The 27,613-nt window shown below is 42.0% G+C and overlaps 1 protein-coding gene across 6 annotated transcripts in view; it reads left to right on the forward strand.

Moving 5' to 3' along the window:
• Positions 1-27,613, forward strand: part of stxbp5a (syntaxin binding protein 5a (tomosyn)) — a 285,142-nt gene that overhangs the window by 179,526 nt on the left and 78,003 nt on the right. For all 6 annotated transcript variants that reach the window (XM_061900584.1, XM_061900583.1, XM_061900587.1 and 3 more), the window contains exons 6-9: positions 8,861-8,924; positions 14,833-14,916; positions 23,153-23,276; positions 23,937-24,015. In XM_061900584.1, the coding sequence (XP_061756568.1) occupies positions 8,861-8,924; positions 14,833-14,916; positions 23,153-23,276; positions 23,937-24,015 (351 nt within the window). The remainder of the gene's footprint in view (positions 1-8,860; positions 8,925-14,832; positions 14,917-23,152; positions 23,277-23,936; positions 24,016-27,613) is intronic.

A 27,613-nucleotide genomic window follows, 5' to 3' on the forward strand; every position in this document is an offset into this window, starting at 1 on the left:
AACACATCCCTAGGGAGGCGTTCGGGTGGCATCCTGACCAGATGCCCGAACCACTTCATCTGGCTCCTCTCGATGTGGAGGAGAAGCGGCTTTACGTTGAGCTCCTCCCGGATGGCAGAGCTTCTCACCCTATCTCTAAGGGAGAGCCCGGCCACCCGGCGGAGGAAACTCATTTCGGCCGCTTGTACCCGTGATCTTATCCTTTCGGTCATGACCCAAAGCTCATGACCATAGGTGAGGATGGGAACGTAGATCGACCGGTAAATTGAGAGCTTTGCCTTCCGGCTCAGCTCCTTCTTCACCACAACGGATCGATACAACGTCCGCATTACTGAAGACGCCGCACCGATCCGCCTGTCGATCTCACGATCCACTCTTCCCCCACTCGTGAACAAGACTCCTAGGTACTTGAACTCCTCCACTTGGGGCAGGGTCTCCTCCCCAACCCGGAGATGGCACTCCACCCTTTTCCGGGCGAGAACCATGGACTCGGACTTGGAGGTGCTGATTCTCATTCCGGTCGCTTCACACTCGGCTGCGAACCGATCCAGTGAGAGCTGAAGATCCCGGCCAGATGAAGCCATCAGGACTACAAACCGGAACCCCTCAACGCCTTGGCTGCGCCTAGAAATTCTGTCCATAAAAGTTATGAACAGAATCGGTGACAAAGGACAGCCTTGGCGGAGTCCAACCCTCACTGGAAACGTGTCCGACTTACTGCCGGCAATGCGGACCAAGCTCTGACACTGATCATACAGGGAGCGGACTGCCACAATAAGACATTCCGATACCCCATACTCTTTGAGCACTCCCCACAGGACTTCCCGAATGACACGGTCGAATGCCTTCTCCAAGTCCACAAAGCACATGTAGACTGGTTGGGCAAACTCCCATGCACCCTCAAGAACCCTGCCGAGAGTATAGAGCTGGTCCACAGTTCCACGACCAGGACGAAAACCACACTGTTCCTCCTGAATCCGAGGTTCGACTATCCGGCGAAGCCTCCTCTCCAGTACACCTGAATAAACCTTACCAGGAAGGCTGAGGAGTGTGATCCCACGATAGTTGGAACACACCCTCCGGTCCCCCTTCTTAAAGAGAGGGACCACCACCCCGGTCTGCCAATCCAGAGGTACCGCCCCCGATGTCCACGCGATGCTGCAGAGTCTTGTCAACCAAGACAGCCCCACAGCATCCAGAGCCTTAAGGAACTCCGGGCGGATCTCATCCACCCCCGGGGCCTTGCCGCCGAGGAGCTTTTTAACTACCTCAGCGACCTCAGCCCCAGAAATAGGAGAGTCCACCACAGATTCCCCAGGCACCGCTGACTCAAAGAAAGACGTGTTGGTGGGATTGAGGAGGTCTTCGAAGTATTCCCTCCACCGATCCACAACATCCGCAGTCGAAGTCAGCAGAACACCATCCGCACCATACACGGTGTTGATAGTGCACTGCTTCCCCTTCCTGAGGCGCCGTATGGTGGTCCAGAATCGCTTCGAAGCCGTCCGGAAGTCGTTTTCCATGGCTTCCCCGAACTCTTCCCATGTCCGAGTTTTTGCCTCCGCGACCGCTAAAGCTGCACACCGCTTGGCCCGTCGGTACCCGTCCACTGCCTCCGGAGTCCTATGAGCCAAAAGAACCCGATAGGACTCCTTTTTCAGCTTGACGGCATCCCTCACTGCTGGTGTCCACCAACGGGTTCTGGGATTACCGCCACGACAGGCACCAACAACCTTGCGGCCACAGCTCCAATCAGCCGCCTCGACAATAGAGGTTCGGAACATGGTCCACTCGGACTCAATGTCCCGCACCTTCCTCGTGACATGTTCAAAGTTCTCCCGGAGGTGTGAATTGAAACTCTCTCTGATAGGAGACTCTGCCAGACGTTCCCAGCAGACCCTCACAATGCGCTTGGGCCTGCCAGGTCTGTCCGGCATCCTCCCCCACAATCGCAGCCAACTCACCACCAGGTGGTGATCGGTAGAAAGCTCCGCCCCTCTCTTCACCCGAGTGTCCAAAACATAAGGCCGCAAATCCGATGACACAACTACAAAGTCGATCATGGAACTGCGGCCTAGGGTGTCCTGGTGCCAAGTGCACATATGGACACCCTTATGTTTGAACATGGTGTTTGTTATGGACAATCCGTGACGAGCACAAAAGTCCAATAACAAAACACCACTCCGGTTTAGATCCGGGCGACCATTCTTCCCAATCACGCCTCTCCAGGTTTCACTGTCGTTGCCAACATGAGCGTTGAAGTCCCCCAGTAGGACAAGGGAATCACCCGGAGGAGCACTTTCCAGTACTCCCTCGAGTGTACCCAAAAAGGGTGGGTATTCTGAACTGCTATTTGGTGCGTAAGCACAAACAACAGTCAGGATCCGTCCCCCCACCCGAAGGCGAAGGGAAGCTACCCTCTCGTCCACTGGGTTGAACTCCAACGTACAGGCTTTGAGCCGGGGGGCAACGAGAATTGCCACCCCAGCCCGTCGCCTCTCACTGCCGGCAACGCCAGAGTGGAAGAGGGTCCAGTCCCTCTCGAGAGAACTGGTTCCAGAGCCCTTGCTGTGCGTCGAGGTGAGTCCGACTATATCTAGCCGGAACTTCTCTACCTCGCGCACTAGCTCAGGCTCCTTCCCCCCCAGTGAGGTGACGTTCCACGTCCCAAGAGCTAGCTTCTGTAGCCGAGGATCGGACCGCCAAGTGCCCTGCCTTCGGCTTCCGCCCAGCTCACAATGCACCCGACCTCTATGGCCCCTCCTATGAGTGGTGAGCCCATTGGAGGGATGACCCACGTTGCCTCTTTGGGCTGTGCCCGGCCGGGCCCCATGGGGACAGGCCCGACCACCAGGCGCTCGCCATCGTGCCCCAACTCCGGGCCTGGCTCCAGAGCGGGGCCCCGGTGACCCACGTCCGGGCGAGGGAAATCTGGGTTCATTTTGTTGTAATTCCATAGAAGTCTTTGAGCTGCTCTTTGTCTGATCACTCACCTAGGACCTGTTTGTCTTGGGAGACCCTACCAGGGGGCATGAAAGCCCCCAGACAACATAGCTCCTAGGATCATTGGGACACGCAAACTCCTCTACCACGGTAAGGTAGCAGCTCAAAAACAATTTCAAATGTTAACTCGTCAGACCACAGAACACTTTTACACTTTGCTTCAGTCCAACTTAGATGAACTCGGGCCCAGCGGAGTCGGCAGCGTTTCTGGGTGTTGTTGATAAATGGCTTTCGCTTTGCATAGTAGAGTTTTAACTTGCACTTACAGATGTAGCGACGAACTGTAGTTACTGACAGGGGTTTTCTGATTTTTTTCCTGAGGCCAGGTGGTGATACCTTTTATGCACTGATGTCGGTTTTTGATGCAGTACTGCCTGAGGGATTGAAGGTCACGGGCATTCAGTGTTGGTTTTCAGCCTTGCAGCTTACGTGCAGTGATTTCTCCTGATTCTCTGTACCTTTTGATGATATTGCAGACCACAGATGGTGAAATCCCCCAAGTCCTTGCAATACCTGGTTGAGAAATGTTTTTCTTAAACAATTTGCTCATGAATTTGTTCACAAAGTGGTGACTCTCGCCCTATCCTTGTTTGTGAATGACTGAGCATTTCATAATAGCTGCTTTTATAGTTATACCCAATCATGGCACCTACCCGTTCCTAATTATCCTGTACACCTGTGAGATGTTCCAAATAAGTGTTTGATGAGCATTCCTTAACTTTCTCAGTCCTTTTTGTCACTCCTGCAAGCTTTTTTGAAACATGTTGCAGGCATCAAATTCCAAATTAGTTAATATTTGCAAAAATTAACAAAGTTTACCAGTTCGAACGTTAAGTATCTTGTCTTTGCCGTCTATTCAATTGAATATAGGTTGAAAAGGATTTGCAAATCATTGTATTTGGTTTTAATTTACCATTTATACAACGTGACAGACAACTTCACTGGTTTTGGGGTTTGTAAATGTTGCCCCTGTGGTGTTACTGCGTAAAATAACTCAAATTTAGATACACCAATCCAATCCAATCCACTTTATTTATATAGCACATTTAAACAACAAGAACGTTTCCAAAGTTCTGCACAGCCATGTTAAAAACAATATTAAAAAACAATATTATGCTTCACTAATGACTGAATAAAAACAAAAAATAAATACATATAAAACCAATATAAAAACAATATAAAATACATATGATAATAAACACTTTTAAAGGGTAAAATCAATTAAAACAGTAAAATAGAAATCAAAGTGTATAAAAAAACACAGAGGACAACAGAGGACAGAGGACCACACAACTCACGTAGTGTTAAAAGCCAAATAATAAAAGTGGGTCTTAAGACGAGACTTAAAACACTCCACTGTGGGAGCAGTTTGAACATGGAGGGGCAGAGTGTTCCAGAGCTTAGGGCCGACCACAGAGAAGGCCTTGTCTTCCCTGGTTTTAAGTCTGGTCTTGGGCACCATGAGCTGGAGCTGGCTCTTGGACCTCAGAGCGTGCGCAGGAATGTAAATTTGGATGAGGTCCGAGATATATTGAGGTGCCAGTCCATGTAAAGATTTAAAAACAAACAGCAATGTTTTAAAACCAATTCTAAAATGAACAGGGAGCCAGTGAAAACTCTGAAGAATTGGGGTGATATGCTGGCGTTTCCTGGCCCCTGTTAGAAGTTGTGCTGCCGCGTTCTGGACTAACTGCAACCGGGAGAGAGCTGTTTGGCTAATGCCAGCATAAACTGCATTGCAGTAGTCCAGGCGACTTGAAATAAAAGCATGCATGACTTGTTCAAAAAGGTTAAAAGATAAAAACGGTTTAACCTTTGCTAAAAGACGAAAGTGATAAAAACACGATTTTAAAACGCCATTGACTTGTTTGTCAAGTTTAAAATCACTGTCTGTAGTGACGCCAACGCTGGTGATTTTGGGACGCACATAATTTTGCAATGGTCCCAAGTCATTGAGGGCCGGACCAAAAACTGAAATTTCCGTTCTTCCCTCATTCATTATTAAAAATTTCTGGGCTAACCAATCCTTGACGTCGCATAGACAGTTGAGAAGGGGTGTCAGGGGACCGTGGCCTTTTGAAATTGTCATATAAATTTGGCAGTCATCTGCATAAAAGTGATAAAACACTCCATGTTTCTTAAGAGTCTCTCCAAGAGGGAAGAGATAAAGAGCGAACAGGATGGGGCTTAAAATAGATCCCTGGGGGACACCACAGTAAAGCGGGGCAGATGCAGTGTAGTTTAATGCTATTTTTGCTCTAATATATGTTTTTGTAGTACTTCAGAGGAAACATCCCGATACTAAGTTGTAAGGTTGTTTGGATGATGCATTCAAGCATGTGTCTATACAAGGACGGTTGCACCGGGTATCATGCAATCATTCATTTATATGGATTTCAAACATTTGACCCCGAGGGTCCGTGTGCACAAACACCATTGACGTCTGCTTAATTTACTGTAAAAATACATTACAACGAGACCAAGCCTCGCAGGCGAAAAACATGAGAGCATTTGTGCCTAAAGTCTTATTAAAAAAAGGGGGAAATAAGCCATATGGCACCAGCGGACGAGTCGCATTTGTAATTTCAGCGAGAGGGTAATTGATTGTTACGGTTGTGCGTTTTACAAAGTGGGTGTTAAGATGGACCTTAATTGCCATCCTGCCTGTGTATATGTGTATCACATGTGTGTGAAGGCAGCGGAGTGAGATCAGATAACGCACAAAAAAAGCTACCAGCTGCAGCTGTGATATGGTTCCAGCGCCATCAGGCTAAATATAGACATAAGACATACTGTTAGCTGCCAATAAACCTCCTTTTGAGTCTGACTGTTTCTGTAGTTCATAAGTGCAAAATCTCTACTGTCGAGTTCAGCGAAGTATAACAGTGAACAGCAAGCATATCTTGCACCATCTCAGCTAGCTTCAACATGATGTGATGTTGCCTCAATTTGTCTGCAGATTTGTGAAAATTTGGGACCCAATGTTTTGTGTTTTCTTCCTGCTGAGGAATGTAGAATATAATGCACCATCTTGAATAACTTACCACAATGTGATGGCACCTTGATTTGTTTGTAGATTTTGGAAAATTTTGGTCCCACTTTCCTTTCTTTCTCTTTAAATTCAGTAGCAAGCAGCATAACATGCACCATCTTGACTAGGATAACGTTATGTTGTTGTGTATCTATTTGTCTGCTGATTTGTGAAAAATTATGGCCAAATGTCTTTGGATTGCTTTCACTTGAGTTCAAAAGGCTTTATTAGTGAGGAGCATATCATGCACCATCTTGACTAGCTTAGCGTGATGTTGCTATTTGTCTGCAGATTTGTGAAAATGTTGGCGAAATGTATTTTGTTGGATTCCTGTTGAATTCAAAAGGGTTCATTAGTGAGCAGCATATCATGCCCCATCTTGCATAGCTTAACGAGATGTTGTAGTGCATCTATTTGCCTGCAGATTTGTGGACATGTTGGACCCAATGTTTTGTTTTCTTCCTCTTAAGTTCAGCTAAGTATAGTAGAGAGCAGCATATTATGCACTATCTCGGCAGGCTTTCGCGTGATGGTGTCAATTCTCCTGCAGATTTGTGAACATTTTTGGCCCGCTGTCTTGTTATATTCCTCCTGAGTTCAGTAAGGTTTAGTAGTGAGCAGCATATCATGTATCATCTTGACTACTAGTTTAGCAAGATGTTGCTATTTGTCTGCAGATTTGTGAAAATGTTGGCAAAATGTATTTTGTTGGCTCCCTGTGGAATTCAAAAGGGTTGATTAGTGAGCAGCATGTCATGCACCATCTTGCATAGCTTAACAGGATGTTGTAGTGCATCTATTTGTCTGCAGATTTGTGAAAATTGTGGCCTAAAGTCTGTTTGCTTTCACTTGAGTTCAAAATGTTTTATTAGTGAGCAGCATATCATGCACCATCTTGACTTAGCGTAATGTTGCTATTTGTCTGCAGATTTTTGAAAATGTTGGCAAAATGTATTTTTTTTGTTTCCTGTTGAATTCAATAGGGTTAATTAGTGAGCAGCATATCATGCACCATCTTGACTAGTTTAGCGAGATGTTGCTATTTGTCTGCAGATTTGTGAAAGTGTTGGCAATATTTATTTTTTTTTGTTTCCTGTTGAATTCAAAAGGGTTAATTAGTGAGCAGCATATCATGCACCATCTAGCATCATTTAGCATAATGTGATGTAAGGTTGGTTGTATGGTATACCGGTACTAGTATAGTATCGCGGTACTAATGAAACAAAAACGGTACTCTACTCTGTTTGAAAAGTACCGGTTCATGTCGTGACATTGCGGGTTTACGAGCAGAGTAGCATGTTCGGCAGTGCATAATCACAGAGTACTTACAAGCAGACACAGTGTGTAGACAGAAAAGGGAGAATGGACGCATTTTGGCTTGAAAACTAATGATAAAGTCGAAACTTTAATACTGAAACGCCCCCATGAAGAGGTGCTTTAAAGAATGGCTAGCTACTTAGCGGCTAATGTCCAACCACAGTCGGCAGTGTTTTTTATCTTCTTCTAAATCACTAATCCTGGGTCTCCATGGTGACAAATAAAGTGAGTTTTTTTAACAGGTATCATCCTGCAAGATGAGGAATAGCTAATCATGGTTCACTACACACCGTAGCAGGATACGATAGCTCACCGGCATCATAATGTAAACAAATGCCATGGGTGGATCTACACCTGACATCCACTGTAATGATACCAAGTACAATAGTGTATTTAGTCAATTCCAATATAGTTGTATCAATATTTTTCTCAAAATCTTTTTTTCCTTTAAAAAAAAAAAATCTTTAACTCAGAAAGTACGTCCCTGGATACATGAGAACTTAAATTATGCCCAATGTATGATCCTGTAAATACTTGGTATCGGATCGATACCTAAATTTATGGTATCATCCTAAACTAATGTAAAGCATCCAAATAACAGAAGAATAAGTGATTATTACATTTTAACAGAAGTGTAGATAGAACATATTGAAACAGAAAATAATCAGATAGTAACAGTAAATGAACAAGTCGATCAATAATCTATTTTTACAGCTTGTTCTTTACAATTATGACAAAATAATAGAATGATAAATGACACAGTATGTTACTGCATATGTCAGCAGCTAAATTAGGAGCCTTTGTTTGCTTACTTACTACTAAAAGACAATTTTTATAGTATGTTCACTATTTTATTTAAGGGCAAAATTGTTCTTCGATTGCAGTAAGAGACATATGTTTAATGTACCCTATGATTTTTTGTTAAAATAGAGCCAATAATGCAATTTTTTTGTGCTCCCTTTTATATAGGGATTGATACCAGTACGGGTACCAAAATACTGGTGTCGAAACAACCCTAATGTGATGGCACTTGTACTTGTCTGCAGATTTTTGAAAAATACTTGTCTTGCTTTATTCCTCTTGAGTTCATTGAGGAATGGTAGGAAGCAGCATGCCATGCACCATCTTGAATAGCTTAGCGTAATGTTAAATGGCTCTCTTTGTCTGCAGTTTTGTTAAAAAAAATGGAGTCCAGTGTCTTCTCTTTGCTTCCCCCTGAGTTCAGTGAAGGGTGATGAAAGAACAGCATCAGCAGCACAGTATACTTCTAGTCACCAGGGACTACAGATCCTCACAGAGCCGTCCATCACACACTTCAGTGAGCTGGTGTCTTTCAACGGGGTTGTCTGTGATTGACAGCTCTGTTCTCACCAGCAAATCTCATCCACAGGTTCAGAGACATTCTCGTCTCCCTCCAACCCTGTCCGGCGTCATTGGATGGGAGTTACTTATACCTGATTGCAAAATGTTTGCTCAGTGTCTTCTTTTCTCCCTTTGTTTTTCCCAAAGGTCTTCCAAGGCTCACCCTGGACCAGTCGTCCATATCAGTGACAACCCCATGGATGAGGCAAAGGTAAAGGACAATATTGATTCATATTTCAATAAAAGTAATGAGACAGTGGAACCTGGATAGTCCAGCACCATTTTTTTTATTTACGCCAACTATGTTTATCAGAGAATCTTGCTCAAATTGTCGACACATGTTCGTGTCCCCTAAAGGTGTGTACCAAATTGGGTGGTGCTTCAATTGAACCCCCTTAAATTATACAGGGTGTTTAGTAGAGTTTATTGGACTGTGTGATACATTTCTAGTCAGTTGGACTTAATGGGGTTTGATAACATTGACACTATGTAGTGGTATTTGTTAGGAAACAGTAGCACAGACAACAAATTATCAAGAAAAAAATTATATGGGTGTCTTCATCTTCATCAGCTTTAGGGACAATTGGTATTTTCTCCACCGAAAGTTCAGGAAACTTTGGTTCCTGTGTAATGGCCGTAGGGATTTATCCATATGCAGTATATATAAATATTGCCAGTCACAATTAGCTTGTACTTGGCTGGGAATAAAAGTATATACCGTATTTTCCGGACCGTAGGGCGCACCGGATTATAAAGCGCACTGCAGATGAATGGTCTCTTTTTGATCTTTTTTCATATATCAGGCGCATTACAGGAGTCATGTCATATATATTTTTTTCTAAATGTAAAACACTTCCTTGTGGTCTACATAACATGTAAGATGTAAAATGTTGCATAGATGATGTTTTACAGATCATCTTCAAGCCGCTTTCTGACAGTCACTTCAGGATGCCCAGTTTTGTAGACGGTCTTATTTACGTGGCTCACCTTCAGCGGCGTCTACTCCTTCCCTGTCATCTTTGTTGTAGCGGTGTAGCGTGCATGGACGGGAGTGGAAGAAGTGTCAAAAGATGGAGCTAACTGTTTTAATGACATTCTGACTTTACTTAAATCAATAACGGAGCAGCATCTCCTCTTCCGGAAAAAACAACACAGGAAATGTGTCCTGTGAAAAACCGTCCGATCGGAACCCTCCAATAACTAAAGTTCCTTGGGTGTATACATACTTCACTACACCGGTATGTTTTAGCGTTTTCATGGCGAGTTTACTGACAGATACTGTCAAAGCGCTTTGAGTACTTTGAAGGTAGAAAAGCGCTATACAAGTATAACCCATAGGCCAGGGTTCTTTTCCAACAAAGTAAGTAAATGAAATACATAGCAACAATATACAATATAATAACAACAATATGATTTTCATAAAAAGTCAGGCTTGTCCAACACTCAGAAAGTCGTCCTCTAAGTAAATGAGGAATTAATGAGGGTCAGGCAGTTACTTTTGGTCCATTTCAGCTGTAAATAACAATAAATAATAAATACATTTACTTGTTAGCATTAGCATTCTGCTCACTCGGGTTGAGGTTAATAACTACACAAAGGGAGTGTCACTGACTACTTTTATAAAGTAGATAGTTAATAGTGGATGTCATTTCATTCCATTCGTGTGCTGTGACCTTCATTTTACATTTCTCCAACAAAGTCTCAGAGTAGTAAGCAGCTGAGGTCGTTGCTTTGAGTCCAGCTTCATAGCCATCCATCCATTTCCTACCGCTTATTCCCATATCCTCCGTAAATATGTTTAAAAGAATATTTCCACTTCTCTCGTAGCTTCGCGTATGAAGTTTGTCAAAATAATGAACAACATTAAACTGCATATAGTTGGAAGACTAAGGCTGAGTAAAAACACTGCAAGATAGTTCCACTGATCAGAAGTTCGTCCGTTGTCAAGTTTGTTGTAATAGGAACACACATAAATAAGAAATAAACAAGTTATCTAACATTCTGTAAATGGCGGTGCTGTGTTCGTAAAATACATTTTAGGAATGCCCCAAATGTGTTCAAACAATTAACGTTCGACAGAACAGGCCACCCCCGAAAAGGTTCCGGGAACCTTCTAAAAGACTCAGTTCGCTGGCAGGAACTCCTAAGAGTGACTGAAGAACTATATATACCTGGGTAGTTTTTGGTGGAAACACAGGGGGAACTTTATTTAAAGGGGGTAGTTAATGTTCAAGTTTCTGCGGTTGAAAAGGAACTCATGTATTTTTGTATTCTTTTTCCTGAGGAATGTAGAGAGAAGCATATCATACACTGTCTTGTGTCGCTTAACATGATCGTCAATCAATCAATCAAAGTTTATTTATATAGCCCTCAATCACAAGTGTCTTAAAGGGCGGCACAAGCCACAACGACATCCTCGGTTTAGATCCCACATCAGGGCAAGAAAAAACTCAACCCAATGTGATACAATTAGAAACCTTGAAGGGGACCGCAGATGTGGGGACCCACCACCTGGGTGGGTCATCCACTCCACCAATGGACATCGAGTGGATCCAGTTAATAGTGTGAGAATCCAGGCCATAGTTGCGCCATCTTGAGTGGAGACAAGTCAGCGGTGCAGAGACGTCCCCAACTGATTCACAGATGAGTGGTCCACCCTGAGTCCTGACTTTGAACAGCTAGCACAACTTCTATGGTCATATATGAATGAGGTAGATCCCCTCGACATGGTCAACTGAAAAGTAGCTCGCCTGCAGAAAAAGTGTTTCAATCAATCAATCAATGTTTATTTATATAGCCCCAAATCACAAATGTCTCAAAGGACTGCACAAATCATTACGACTACAACATCCTCGGAAGAACCCACAAAAGGGCAAGGAAAACTCACACCCAGTGGGCAGGGAGAATTCACATTCAGTGGGACGCCAGCGACAATGCTGACTATGAGAAACCTTGGAGAGGACCTCAGATGTGGGCAACCCCCCCCCTCTAGGGGACCGAAAGCAATGGATGTCGAGCGGGTCTAACATGATACTGTGAAAGTTCAATCCATAGTGGCTCCAAGACAGCAGTGAGAGTCCCGTCCACAGGAAACCATCTCAAGCGGATCAGCAGCGTAGAGATGTCCCCAACCGATACAGGCGAGCGGTCCATCCTGGGTCCCGACGAGCGGTCCATCCTGGGTCTCGACTCTGGACAGTCAGAACTTCATCCATGGTCATCGGACCGGACCCCCTCCACAAGGGAGGGGGGGACATAGGAGAAAGAAAAGAAGCGGCAGATCAACTGGTCTAAAAAGGAGGTCTATTTAAAGGCTAGAGTATACAGATGAGTTTTAAGATGAGACTTAAATGCTTCTACTGAGGTAGCATCTCGAACTGTTACCGGGAGGGCATTCCAGAGTACTGGAGCCCGAACGGAAAACGCTCTATAGCCCGCAGACTTTTTTTGAGCTCTAGGAATCACTAATAAGCCGGAGTCTTTTGAACGCAGATTTCTTGCCGGGACATACGGTACAATACAATCGGCAAGATAGGCTGGAGCTAGACCGTGTAGTATTTTATACGTAAGTAGTAAAACCTTAAAGTCACATCTTAAGTGCACAGGAAGCCAGTGCAGGTGAGCCAGTACAGGCGTAATATGATCAAACTTTCTTGTTCTTGTCAAAAGTCTAGCAGCCGCATTTTGTACCAACTGTAATCTTTTAATGCTAGACATTGGGAGACCCGAAAATAATACGTTACAGTAATCGAGACGAGACGTAACAAACGCATGGATAATGATCTCGGCGTCTTTAGTGGACAAAATGGAGCGAATTTTAGCGATATTACGGAGATGAAAGAAGGCCGTTTTAGTAACACTTTTAATGTGTGACTCAAAGGAGAGAGTTGGGTCGAAGATAATACCCAGATTTTTTACAGAGTCACCTTGTTTTATTATTTGGTTGTCAAATGTTAAAGTTGTATTATTAAATAGAGGTCGGTGTCTAGCAGGACCGATAATCAGCATTTCCGTTTTTTTGGCATTAAGTTGCAAAAAGTTAGCGGACATCCATTGTTTAATTTCATTAAGACACGCTTCCAACTGACTACAGTCCGGCGTGTTGGTCAGCTTTAGGGGCATGTAAAGTTGGGTGTCATCAGCATAACAGTGAAAGCTAATACCGTATTTGCGTATGACGTCACCTAGCGGCAGCATGTAGATGCTGAAGAGTACAGGGCCAAGGACCGAACCCTGGGGAACTCCACACGTTACCTTAATATAGTCCGAGGTCACACTGTTATAGGAGACGCACTGCATCCTATCAGTAAGATAAGAGTTAAACCATGACAGGGCTGAGTCTGAAATACCAATTCGTATTTTGATACGCTCTAATAAAATATTATGATCGACGGTATCGAAAGCAGCGCTAAGATCGAGGAGCAGCAACATAGATGACGCATCAGAGTCCATCGTTAGCAATAGATCATTAGTCAGTTTTGCGAGGGCTGTCTCAGTCGAGTTTGAAAATGTATGCCCAATGTCTTCTGTTGTAGTACTCTTGAGTTTAGTGAGGTATAGTAGAGCGTAGGATTGTACAGTACACCTGTATTGGTATAGTACCGTGATACTAATTAATCATTTTTGGTATTATACCGCCTCGTCGTCCTCGTCACGTTGTTACAATGCTGTTTTTCGTGCAGAGGAGCATGTGCCGCAGTGCACACACACGGAGTACTTACAAGCAGACACATAGTGTAGACAGAAAAGGGAGAATGGGCGCATTTTGGCTTAAAAACTAAAGATAAACGTGAAGTTATAACACTGAAATGCCCTCAGGAAGAGGTGCTCGTTAGTCCAGCCCCAGTCGGCAGTGTTTTAGCTACTGCTAAATCACTAATTCTCGCCTCCATGGCAACACAATGTAAACAAACACAATTGGTGGATCTACACCTAACATCCACTGTAATGATACCAAGTACAGGAGCGTATCTAGTCGAAACTACTATGATTACGTCAATATTTTTTGGCATCACAACATAATTTTTTGTTTTTTTTACAATTTATATTATGTTTATAGACTCAGGAATATGTCCCTGAACACATGAGGACTTTGAGTATGGCTAATGTATGATCCTGTAACTACTTGGTATCAGATCGATACCTAAATTTATGGTATCATCCAAAACTAATGTAAAGTTTTCAAACACCAGAAGAATAAGTGATTTTTACATCTGAACAGATGTGTAGATAGAACATGTTAAAACAGAAAATATGGATGGAATGGAAGAATGGATTAATAATCCATTTTTACAGCTTGTCCCTCATAATTTGACAATATAAAATGAGAAATTATATGATATGTTACTGCATACGTCAGCAGCTAAATTAGGAGCCTTTCTTTGCTTACCTACTACTAAAAGACTTGTCTTGTATGTTCAATATTTCATTGAAAGACAAATTTGTTCTTTGATTGCAATAAGAAACATATATTTACTGTACACTAAGATTTTTTGTTAAAATAAAGCCAATATTGTAATTTTTTTGTGGTCCTCCTTATTAAGAAAAGTACCGGTAGTAAAATATTGGTATCGGGACAACACCAGTAGTGAGTAGCATATCATGCCCTATATTGAATAGTCATTTCAATTACAGTGTGTGTAGGGTCAAGTTTGCTTTATATGAATAATTTTAATGAGAGGAAAATGTGCAAATAGTTTTGCTCTGTGGTTTCATTCCCTTAAATGAGGAAGGGATTAAATGTTTAATCCCAGACAGACTTAATCGAGAGCCACAGGGTGATGATCACCAGTTGCATCACCGCTGCTTTAACGTGGTATCAATTAAATAAACACAAGCTTGTCAGCAGCTAAAGTGGTCCACTAAGAACCGATGTATTCTACGTGTTTATCAGCTTGACTCAGCGAGTAATCAGTCCATTTCTCTCTGATGTGGACAGGCTTATGATCGAAAAAATGTCATATTCTGTGTACCAAAGTTCAGGCTGGTTATTACCTGCCGTATGAATGTCAAATGTATTAGCTATTTTCCCTCCCATCACGGGGTCTTATAATATCTTCTCTCTGCTATCTTCCATCCTCTTTCTACCTGTCTTGCTCCCGGACGCCGTTCCTTTCCAGCTCATAATTGGATTCGAGTCTGGCATCGTGGTCCTGTGGGATCTGAAATCAAAGAAGGCCGACTATCGCTACACTTATGATGAGGTAGGCAAACCTTATTTCCCTTTCTCTTCCACCAGAGCTTTCCTAGTCATTTCTCGGTATCTTTTAATGCGAAGGCTGGTATTGAAATTACGTATTCATGAACAAATAAGGTGTATAACTGTTAGCAGGGCGCAGTAGTTTACTCTAAGAGCAGCTGGTGTCTGAAAATATATAAATACGTCAGTGCTTCAATACGTTTTAGAAGTGATGATTGTACAAAAGGAGGCTGCGAGATGACTTTCTACTTCCTATTCCATCCCTGAGAAGGAGACTTTATAATGCAGAAAAGCAGATTTGAACTGTCCTTTTTCATTATTATTATGATTTAAAAGCCTACTGAAACCCACTACTACCGACCACGCAGTCTGATAGTTTATATATCAATGATGAAATATTAACATTGCAACACATGCCAATACAGCCGGTTTACTTTGCTAAATTGCAATTTTGAATTTCCCGCGGAGTTTCTTGTTGAAAACGTCGCGGAATAATGACACGTGCGCGTGACGTCACAGACTGTAGAGGACATATTAGCCAGCACTATTTGCGGCTAAAAGTCGTCTCTTTTCATCACGCAATTAAACAGTATTCTGGACATCTGTGTTGCTGAATCTTCTGCAATTTGTTAAATTAATAATAGAGAAGTCAAAGTAGAAAGATGGAGTTGGGAAGCTTTGGCCTTTAGCCACACAAACACACGGTGATTCGTTGTTTAAAATTCCCGGAGGTGAAGCTTTACTATGGACCAGAGCGGTCAAGCGAACATGGATCCCGACCACTTGTCAACCGGCAGGTTTCGGTGAGAAAATTGTGGTAAAAAGTTGCCTCTTGCCGGAGATCAGCTGAGCTTGCGCCGTCCATGCAGCTGCCGTCGACGTCCCTCTGAGCATGGCCTCAAGACACCCGTGGGTGGACACACCCCTCCGACTATCAGGTACTATTTAATCTCACTAAAACACTAGCAACACAATAGAAAGAGAGGGGATTTCCCAGAATTATCCTAGTAAATGTGTCTAAAAACATCTTAATACGTCCCAATGTAATCGCCTTTTTTTTTTTTTACTTTATTTTATTTATTTATTTTTTTTTCTAGTCCTTCGTTATCAATATCATCATCCACAAATCTTTTATCTTCGCTCAAATTAATAAGGAAATTGTCATTTTCTCGGTCCGAATAGCTCTTGTTGCTGGGGGCTCCCATTATAAACAATGTGAGGACGTGAGGAGCCCTCACCCTTGTGACGTCATCGTCTGCGACTTCCGGTAAAGGCAAGGCTTTTTTATCAGCACCAAAAGTTGCGAACTTTATCGTGGATGTTCTCTACTAAATCCTTTCAGCAAAAATATGGCAATATCGCGAAATGATCAAGTATGACACATAGAATGGACCTGCTATCCCCGTTTAAATAAGTAAATCTCATTTCAGTAGGCCTTTAAGGGCTGTGCAAACAAACATGTTTGGTACAACAGACGAGCATGCATTCAAGTTCCAACAACATTCTGTTCACTTTTTTCCAGCAGGCGGCAGCGTAGGTCTATAAATAAAAGAAAACACAATAATGTTGAGAGAGTGCCGTGATGCCCCCTGGACCTGTGTCAAACCTTATTGGTTTGCTTGCAAAATTGTATTTCTGCACGTGCATGTGCAATATTTGCCAGGTGTGTTAACTCAGCCAAGTGCAATGGGGAGGAGAGTTTTGTGTGTGCGTGTGTGTGTGTGTGTGTGTGTGTGTGTGTGTGTGTGTGTGTGTGTGTGTGTGTGGGTGTGTGTGTGTGCGTGTGCGTAAAAAAAAAGATGAATGGTTGTACTTGTATAGCGCTTTTCTACCTCTTTTTAAGGAGCCCTCAGCACTTTGACAGTATTTCCACATTCACCCATTCACACACACATTCACACACTGATGGCGGGAGCTGCCATGCAAGGCGTTAACCAGGGTCCATCAGGAGTAAGGGTGAATTGTCGTGTTCAAGGACACAACGGACATGACTAGGATGGTAGAAGGTAGGGATTGAACCTGTAACCCTCAGATTGCTGGCACGGTCACTCTCCCAACTTCGCCACGCTGTGTGTGTGTGTGTGTGTGTGTGTGTGTGTGTGTGTGTGTGTGTGTGTGTGTGTGTGTGTGTGTGCGTGTGTGTGTGTGTGCGTGCGTGCGTGCGTGCGTGCGTGCGTGCGTGCGTGCGTGCGTGCGTGCGTGCGTGCGTGCGTGCGTGCGCGTGCGTGCGTTTCGGTGTGTTTGCATGCAAAGTTAGCACAAAACTCTGGGCGACCATTAGGCCAAAGAAAGAACAACGATAGGAGCTAGCAGCTACACAACGGCTAAGCACACAAAAGCACACAAGTTGCACGGCCATAAGAATAAAATGAACAATATTGATAGTAAATATAAAACAGAACATTCTGTCAATAATAACAACGTTTCCTACAGGTTGGGCATCTATTTGTGGTGGTGTGGTCGGGCGGCGGGGGCATGGGGGCAGGTGGGGGGTGGGGGGGGGGCTGAGGAGGCAACGGCGGCGGCTGCGGCGATTATCAAGAAGAACGCAGAGTTGGAATATAATTACAACACTTTATGTACATATTTATATAATATTTACATATTTATATAATATGTAACTACAAGCTCCATTCACAGAGTCCCATTGCTTTATATATATATATATATATATATATATATATATATATATATATATATATATATATATATATATATGTGTGTGTATTTATTTTTGTGGCGGCCATAATTCTTTCGTGGCGGGCCGCCACAAATAAATGAATGTGTGGGAAGCCCTGAATAAGTAGTTATAGTTGCATATTACTTACACATACTAAGTCTCCAAGGCAAAAGCACAGTAGAAAGTGTTCAGTAACAAAGGTGTTCGCGTAATTCAATGTACTGCATCATGAGCTCAACTTGGGGAGGGCGTAGCGAAGTTGGGAGAGTGGCTGTGCCAGCAACCTGACGGTTCCTGGTTCAATCCCCACCTTCTACCAACCTCGTCACGTCTGTTGTGTCCTTGAGCAAGACACTTCACCCTTGCTCCTGATGGGTCCTGGTTAGGGCCTTGCATGGCAGCTCCCTCCATCAGTGTGTGAATATGTGTGTGTATGGGTGAATGTGGAAATAGTGTCAAAGCGCTTTGAGTACCTTGAAGGTAGAAAAGCGCTATACAAGTATAACCCATTTACCATTTAACTAATTGAAATATTGTGGTAACTACATATAGGTAAAAACGAAACAGTAATTACTACTCCACTTCAACTCAAAGACAGCAAAAGTCCAATTCAGATGGTTAATGATAAATTATTTTTATTTTTCAAAACGAACATTGTCTTCTTTTTGAGTCATTCCACTTGATCTAGCCTTTTTTTTAACATTTCCCACTACAAAATAATGAAAACATTTCATGCTGATATCGGTATCGACCAATACTTAAGAGTCCAATATCGGTAGTTATATCGGGACACCCGTATTTATTATATTATTGTAGTACATAACTATACTTTTTCCTTTCTTTAGCATTTTTTGAAATCATTGTAATATTGGTCAGTCCTGGTCAAAAGTTAACATACACTTGTAAAGAACATAATGTCATGGCTGTCTTGAGTTTCCAATAATTTCTACAACTCTTATGTTTTTGTGATCAAGTGATTGGAGCACATACTTGTTTGTCACAAAAAACATTCATGAAGTTTGGTTCTTTTATGAATTTATTATGGGTCTACTGAAAATGTGACCAAATCTGCTGGGTCAAAAGTATACATACAGCAATGTAAATATTTGGTTACATCTCCCTTGGCAAGTTTCACTGCAATAAGGCGCTTTTGGTAGCCATCCACAAGCTTCTGGCAAGTTTCTGGTTGAAATTTTCACCACTCCTCTTGACAAAATTGGTGCAGTTCAGCTAAAGGTGTTGGTTTTCTGACATGGACTTGTTTCTTCAGCATTGTCCACATGTTCTCAATGGGGTTTAAGTCAGGAGTTTGGGAAGGCCGTTCTAATACCTTAGTTGTAGCCTGATTTAGCCATTATTTTACCACTTTTGACGGGTTTGGGGTCATTGTCCTGTTGGAACACCCAACTGCGCCCAAGACCCAACCTCCGGGCTGATGATTTTAGGTTGACCTGAAGAATTTGGAGGTAATCCTCCTTTTTCTTTGTCCCATTTACTCTCTGTAAAACCCCCGTTCCATTGTCATCAAAACAGGCCCAGAGCATAAAAATACCACCACCCTGCTCGACGGTCGGCCTCACATTTTCTCCTCCACACATATTGCTGGGTATTTTGGCCAAACAGCTCAATTTTAGTTTCATTTGACCACATAACTTTCCTCCAGGAGGTCTTATCATTGTCCATGTGATCAGCAGCAAACTTTAGACAAGCCTTAAGGTGTTGCTTCTGAAACAAGGGCTTCCTTCTTGCATGGTAGCCTCTCAGTCCATGGCGATGCAAAACCAATTTTATCTCAGCAGCAGGTGAGAGCTTGCATTTTCTTCCTGATCGTGGCAGTGACAAAACTGTGCCCTGCACTTCATACTTAAGAACAATTGTCTGCACAGTTGCACTTGGGACCTTAAGATGCTTTGAAATGGCTCCAAGTGACTTTTCAGATTTTTTCACGTCAATGATTAATTTTTTCAGATCTATGCTGAGTTCCTATGACTTTCCCATTGAATGACTGCATCACATGAGCCCTATTTAAATGGGCTCAAAGAAATCAACAGGTGTTGTCAATCATATTCACTTACATGAAGTTAAGAGGCCATGCTATGAAGCTAATTTGATTTGATTGTAACTTTTCTACATCACCAAAATTGATCATGTAATGTTGCTGTATGTATACTTTTGACCCAGCAGATGTGGTCACATTTTCAGTAGACACATAATAAATTCATAAAAGAACCAATCACTCGATCACAAAAAAGTAAGAGTTGTAGAAATTATTGGAAACACAAGACAGCCATGACTTTATATCAACGTTTGACCACGACTGCATGTATATATATATATATATATATATATATATATATATATATATATATATATATATATATATATATCCATCCACCATTTTCTACCGCTTATTCCCTTTGGGGTCGCGGGGGGCGCTGGTGCCTATTTCAGCTACAATCAGGCGGAAGGCGGTTTACACCCTGGACAAGTCGCCATCTCATCGCAGGAAAAACATTCATACACTAGGGCCAATTTAGTGTTGCCAATCAACCTATCCCCAGGTGCATGTCTTTGGAGGTGGGAGGAAGCCGGAGTACCCGGAGGGAACCCACGCATTCACAGGGGGGTGACATGCAAACTCCACACAGAAAGATCCCGAGCCCGGGATTGAACCCAGGACTACTCAAGACCTTCGTATTGTGAGGCAGACGCACTAGACACACTAACCCCTCTGCCACTGTGAAGCCCTTATGTGTATATATATATATATATATATATATATATATATATATATATATATATATATATATATATATATATATATATATATATATATATATATATATATATATATATATATATATATATATATATATATATATATACACATATATATATATACATATATACATATATATATATATATATATATATATATATATATATATATATATATATATATATATATATAAGAGAGAGAAAGAGAGAGATACATTTTAAATGTACTATTCTGTTTTATGTATGTTTTTTGGAATGACAAATATATTTTCTCTGGACAAAAGGGGCTTTGTTTTGGTGATGACCCAGGGAAATACATTCTTAAAAAAATATTAGATGTTGCTGTCAAATTAAAGGAGGAGGGTGGCCAATTTTTGTATTTTAAATGTATAATCAGACTAGTCACTGTTTATAAATAAATATAGTAATGGTTGATTACCATTTGTAAGTTGACCAAAAAAGCCCACTTTCCTTGTATTCTAAACAAAAAGAAAATTAATTGCAGGTACTTCAAGCTTCTGCTCCTGCGTGATCACACAGAGGTTTGGCTCTTCATGATGCTCATGCGCTACAAATGAAAACACGATTAATTTGTACAAACGATATTGTATTTGAAATGCACAATATCACAGTGGAGTACCGTGCGGATGTTTGGTTGTCACCAACGCTATGAAAGCTGCTTGTTTATTGCTTGACTTTGTGGCGTTTCTGCGGCCGGACTGGCTCGTAATGGAAGTTCTCAAAGTGCGTTTATCAGGGATTGAGCTCATTCATAAAAGGCGAGGACACACCCGCACGCAGTCAACATGAACACGGACGTACCAAAGTGCTGTTTAAGATAATGAAATTATCCAAAGACTCTCGCTGGTGGTCTCCCCCTCTGTGTTACTATATAAGCATGCAGTGATAAGAAGAGGAAAGGAAAGTGGATTCTCCTCCCACGCATCTTTCCCTCTTAGATAAGCTAATACCCTCATATTCCTCTTGGGGCATTACAGCCTCCAGTATTGAATCTCCCCCGGGGGCTTATCTCAGCTCTCCAAAGCCCTGCAGTGACACCTCTCTGGAGACCTGGAGGTGGAGTCGGAGGGGCCTCCACTAAGGAGCTCTTTGCTACTCTCAGGAAGTGACCCTTGAGCACTCTCTTTGCTCTCGTCAAACATCTTGAGGTTATTCCCCCAGCGGTTAGAAGCAGAATGGAGTGTGATATCTTTTAAAGTTGAATTTCTTCCCACACCGGCGCGCAAGGACAAAGAGGACGACCATTTAACGTATCGCTGCGCCGCATCACCAAGCGTTGATTGCCAATTGACCTTTCCTTTGCTATTGTTGTGGACACATTAATTACATTGGATGAAGCTACAACATGCAATAGAAGCTCACCTAAGATTGATTTTTCAGCTTCTTGTTGGCACTTGCTGTGCTTATTCTACTCTGTTACAAAGCACTACTAATTCCGCATGACTTTAGGAATATAATCTTTTGGGAGGGTAATTTATTTTGTCATTCAGCAACATGCTATCACACTAACTTAAGAGGAAATTGTACTCAAAGTAAGTGAAAGTAATAAAAAATAGAAAAATAAAATAAATAATAGATGTTATTGTATGATTATTTATATTATTGTTAGGATTTCTTTTAAATATTATATGACTTTGTAGTGAGTAAATATGTTGAAAAAAATCACATTAATTTACAAATAAATGCATAATACCTAATAAATAAAACAGTGTAAATAAAATACACATATAATGAAATATAAACAATTCAACAAAATGTTCATATATAATAGTAAATATTAAACAGTGTCACCAGTCTCCCCAAATGCGCTTCAAAATATTTTTGTATGTATAACATTTGTGTGTGTGTGTGTGTGTGTGTGTGTGTGTGTGTGTGTGTGTGTGTGTGTGTGTGGATTGATTGATTGGTTGATACTTTTATTAGTAAATTGCACACTTCAGTACATATTCCGTACAATTGACCACTAAATGGTAACACACGAATAAGGTTTTCAACTTGTTTATGTCGGGGTCCACATTAATCAATTCATGGTAATGGTGTGCGCGCGCGCGCGTGTGTGTGTGTGTGTGTGTGTGTGTGTGTGTGTGTGTGTGTGTGTGTGTGTTTGTGTGTCTGTGTGTGTGTGTGTGTGTGTGCGTATATATATATATATATATATATGTATGTTTTTTTTTTCCAATTAACTAATATTTTCCAAAGATGCATGTAGCATTTTCATCAGAAGACAAAAAGACTGAGAAAAGGTACACACGATGAAGGGCAGACAATCACACCAAGAACGTGGAGGTCTCCAACTTTCAAAATGAATGAATGAAGCGTTTGTATGCAGAGACATGGTTCACACACCGAGGCATGCTTGGCCCGATTTAATGGTTCGTAAATCGAACAATTGCAAATAGAGGGGTTCATTTGTTTTGTTTGTTTTAATTAGAGCAGCTCTTAATCAACATTTCATGAAGGCTTATTGGCGTATTCTCTTGTGAAAGTGCTGACTCAGAGCTTTTTTTCATTTTTTTAATGTAAATTGGCAATTGTGCTCGTGTGTGTGTGTAAGAGTGTCATTATCCAATTTGTGAGAGTCGTCCTGATGTCATAACTGGTATTGTTTGACATCCTCTCCAGTTAAAGCTCAGTGCAGTTTCACTGTCTATCACAGAATGCCTTGACTATATGAATATATTTTAAAAGAAAGGTTAATTGGAGGTGCTGTGTGCCGTGCATCCTGTTAAACTTGTATACTAACATCCCTGCGGTTTCCTAGGCGATCCACTCAGTTGCCTGGCACCACGAGGGCAAACAGTTCACCTGCAGTCACTCAGATGGGACGTTGACCATATGGAACGTGAGAGGCCAGGGCAAACCCATACAGACAATCACCCCCCACGGTAAGGACAAACATTGACGACGTCTCCTCGCATGCCCCTCGCCCACAATTGTTATGAGGATTATTGTCAGTTCAATGATGTTCTAGCTGTGTTTGCCCAGTATCTGCACATGCATAAATTAGCTCCATGTTTCTTTTCTTTGTCCCCTCACTGCCTTCTGAGCTCTCGGAGGACCTTGAAGAAGCAGAAGTAGAAGAACAGAAGACGTTTTAAGAAGTTCCTTGTTATGTGTTACGGGAAAAGACTGGCGAAAGGATTTGAGCGCTCCAGCTTTTTAATTACTTGTTTGTCCCAATGCGGCCCGCATAATTACTTTGGTATTTAATGTCCAATTATGCAAATTCCTTTGACAGGTCCAAGCAAGACTTATGAGTTCTTTAATTGTCTTTTTTAAATCACTGTTATTTACAAATACACGTCTTTATTATGAGGCCGGCTTCTTTATGTGTGTTGGGGGAGACGACGAGTACTTTGTGTCTGCAAAGGTCAGCATTGTTTTCATTGGACTGTGGTTCCGCTTTGAACTGCTCTACATTCTTTTGCTGGAGTGTGACCTTATTTTAGGTGCAGATGCTGGGCAGTAATAGGAGCATCAGTAGGAAGGAGGGAAGTGGTCCAAGATGGAGGCCACGCAAGTCATTTGTCTTTGTTCTATTTCAGGAAAACAACCCAAGGATGGAAAGAAGCCAGAGCCTTGTAAACCCATTCTCAAAGTGGAGTACAAAACCACCAGGATTGGGTGAGCATGCTACTGTATCACAAATATACAGTGCATCTAGGACAGGGGTGTCAAACGTACGGCTCGCAAACAGGTTTTATCCGGCCGACGTGATGAGTTTGCCAAGTATAAAAATTAGCTGCTTTTTCTTTGGAATGAAAGAAACCACTGTTCTAAATGTGTCCACTGGATGTTACAATAGCAATTCTGTTAGGCAAGCAAAGAGTTTATACCGGGGCCAAACAAGAGGTACACAGTAAAGGGTGACTGTGGCTCCTCCTTCTCGACCCACATGAAACTAAAACCAGCCGTTTTATGTCTTCAGCTTCGAACACATCGTCATTTGGCACCCTCGTTGCCCAAGAATGTCTCTGTCAAACACAAGAAAAGTAAACTTAACCCTTTTGAACAGTTTTTACCTCCGTTTCTTACGGTTTGTTGAGTTAGCTCTAGATTGATAGGTGGACGTGACAGCGGAGGTATTTGATAGTCTACATGTTGTGTTTTTGTTCAATCCCAGAAAGACTGTGACTTAAAGGCCTACTGAAATGAGATTTTCTTATTTAAACGGGGATAGCAGGTCCGTTCTATGTGTCATACTTGGTCATTTCGCGATATTGCCATATTTTTGCTGAAAGGATTTAGTAGAAAACATAAACGATAAAGTTCTCAACTTTTGGTCGCTAATAAAAAAGCCTTGCCTTTACCGGAAGTCGCAGACGATGACATCACCCGTGTGAGGGCTCCTCACATCCTCACATTGTTTATAATGGGAACCTCCAACAAAAAGAGCTATTTTGACCGAGAAAACGACAATTTCCACATTAATTTGAAAGAGGATGAAAGATTCGTGGCTGAGGATATTGATAGCGAAGGACTGGGAAAAAATAAATAAATAAATAAATAAATAAAGTTAAACAAAGATTCAGATGTTTTTAGACACATTTACTAGGATAATTCTGGGAAATACCTTATCTTTCTATTGTGTTGCTAGTGTTTTAGTGAGTTTTATAGTACCTGATAGTCGGAGGGGTGTGTCCACGGGTGTCTTGACGCCAGTCTCTGAGGGAATTAGTCACGGCAGCAGCAGCACGACAGAAGTTCCGCTGATCTCCGGTAAGAGGCGACTTTTTACCACAATTTTCTCACCGAAAACTGCCAGTTGACAAGTGGTCGGGATCCATGTTCGCTTGACCGCTCTGATCCATAGTAAAGCTTCACCTCCGAGAATTTTAAACAACAAATCACCGTGTGTTTGTGTGGCTAAAGGCTGAAGCTTCCCACCTCCATCTTTCTACTTTGACTTCTCCATTATTAATTGAGCAAATTGCAAAAGATTCAGCAACACAGATGTCCAGAATACTGTGTTATTGCGCGATGAAAAGAGACGACTTTCAGCCGCTAGTGGTGCTGCGCTAATTATGTCCCCTCCAACCCGAGACGTCACAAACACGCGTCATCATATGCGTCATCATTCCGCATCATCATTCCTCGACGTTTTCAACAAGAAACTCCGCGGGAATTTTAAAATTGTAATTTAGTAAACTAAACGGGCCGTATTGGCATGTGTTGGAATGTTAATATTTCATCATTGATATATAAACTATCAGACTGCGTGGTCGGTAGTAGTGGGTTTCAGTAGGCCTTTAAAGTTTGATTCTGGCTTTGTGGATACACTGAGACCAAGTCAAAACGCATTGTGTTTTTGAAACTGCACCAATTTCCTTAGAATTTTCAACAAATTTGAATTGTTTTGTCCAGAGGATTAATTGGTATGTGTATCCAAAAGGGACAAGCGGTAGAAAATAGATAAATGGATGGATAGATGTACGTTTTCAGAATATGCTTGCTCTATTTTTGGCCAATGTGAAACAAAGAAAACAACCTGAAGATGTCTCTATTTTTAAGTTATCATGCCTTGATTTTACCATTCCAACCCACTTGGGAATATATATTCCTCCATGCGGCCCCTGAGCTAAAATGAGTTTGATACCCCTGACCGAGAGAGTATTCACATCCCTGCTCTTTTTCCACATTTTGATATGTTACAGCCTTATTCCAACATTTATTTTGTTCCTAAAGTTCTACAGACAATACCCCATAATGACAATTTGAAAAGCGTGTTTAAAACTAAAAAACTACAAATCAAAGTACGTAAAAGTATTCACAGCATTTGCTCAGTACTTTGTTGTTGCACCTTTGGCAGCAATTACAGCCTCGAGTACTTATGATTTGGCCAGTTTTGCCCATTATTAATTGTAGCACCTTGCAAGCTCCATCAGGTTGGATGAGAAGTGTTGGTTTTTATCCAGGATGTTTTTGTACATTACTGTATTCATCTTTCCCTTTATCCTGACCAGTCTCCCATTTACTGCCACTGAAAAACATCCCCACAGCATGATGCTGCCACAACCATGCTTCACTGTAGTAGGGATGGTATTGGCCTGGTGATGAGTGGTGCCTGGTTTCCTCATAAAATGACGCCTGTCATTCACACCAGAGAACTCAATATTTGACTCATCAGACCAGAATAGCTTGATTCTCATGGTCTGGGAGTCTTTCAGGTGCATTTTGGCAAACTTTTACTAAGAAAAAGCTTCTCTCTGGCCACTATACCATACAGGCTTGATTGGTGGATTGCTGCAGAGATGGTTGTCCTACTGGAAAGTTCTCCTCTCTACACAGAGGAATGCTGTGTGGAGTCACCATCGGGTTTTTGGTCACCTTTCTGTCATGACCCGTCATCCGGTTCTTGGCAAGATTTGGGTTCGTTAGTTTTTCTGTTTTATTCTGTTTCCTGGGTGCACCCTCTTTCCCTGTTTTTTGTTGGTTTCCATGGGCACTGATTCTCCTCACCTGTTTTAGTTTTGCAATTAGTGTTCCCACCAGGTGTTTTGGTTAATCATTCCCCTTTATAGTTTCCTGTCACCCAGCATTAGTTGCTGGGTCAATGTGTGCTGAAGGCAACAGTTACGTTCTCCCGGTTTTCTCCTCGCTCTAGTGATCTTTGCACACTCGAGCATTCCCCATTTTTTTCACCCTTGGTGACATTTCGGTTTTGTTTAGCCCCACGCTTGCTAGCGTCCGCAGTGTTGTATTTTTTTGTCCTACGTTTAATTTATTAAAAACACCTTAATCTTACCTGCACACTACTCCTGCTTGTCTTCTGCCTGACGTAACACTCTGACTAGATTAAGATGAATGCAGCAATGTAAATAGACATCCCGGATGAAAACAAACCCTTCACATCCAACCTGATGGAGCTTGAGAGATGCTGCAAAGAGGAATGGGCAAAACTGCCCAAAGATAGGTGTGCCAAGCTGGTGGCATCGTATTCAAAAAGACTTGAGGCTGTAATTGCTGCCAACAAAGTATTAAGCAAAGGCTATTTTTTTGCTTATTTTTTTCGCATTGTCATTATGGGGAATTGTGTGTAGAATTTTGAAAACAGGAATGACTTAATTCTATTTTGGAAATAGGCTGAAACTAGGGCTGGGCGATATACTGTATCGATATACTCGATATATCGTGGGTTTGTCTCTGTGTGATATAGAAAATTACTATATCCTGATATTCGAGTATACGTTCTCACGCAGTTGATTTTAGCTGCAGGCATTAC

Source organism: Nerophis ophidion, linkage group LG05 (assembly GCF_033978795.1).
Source record: "Nerophis ophidion isolate RoL-2023_Sa linkage group LG05, RoL_Noph_v1.0, whole genome shotgun sequence".
NCBI lineage: Eukaryota > Metazoa > Chordata > Actinopteri > Syngnathiformes > Syngnathidae > Nerophis > Nerophis ophidion.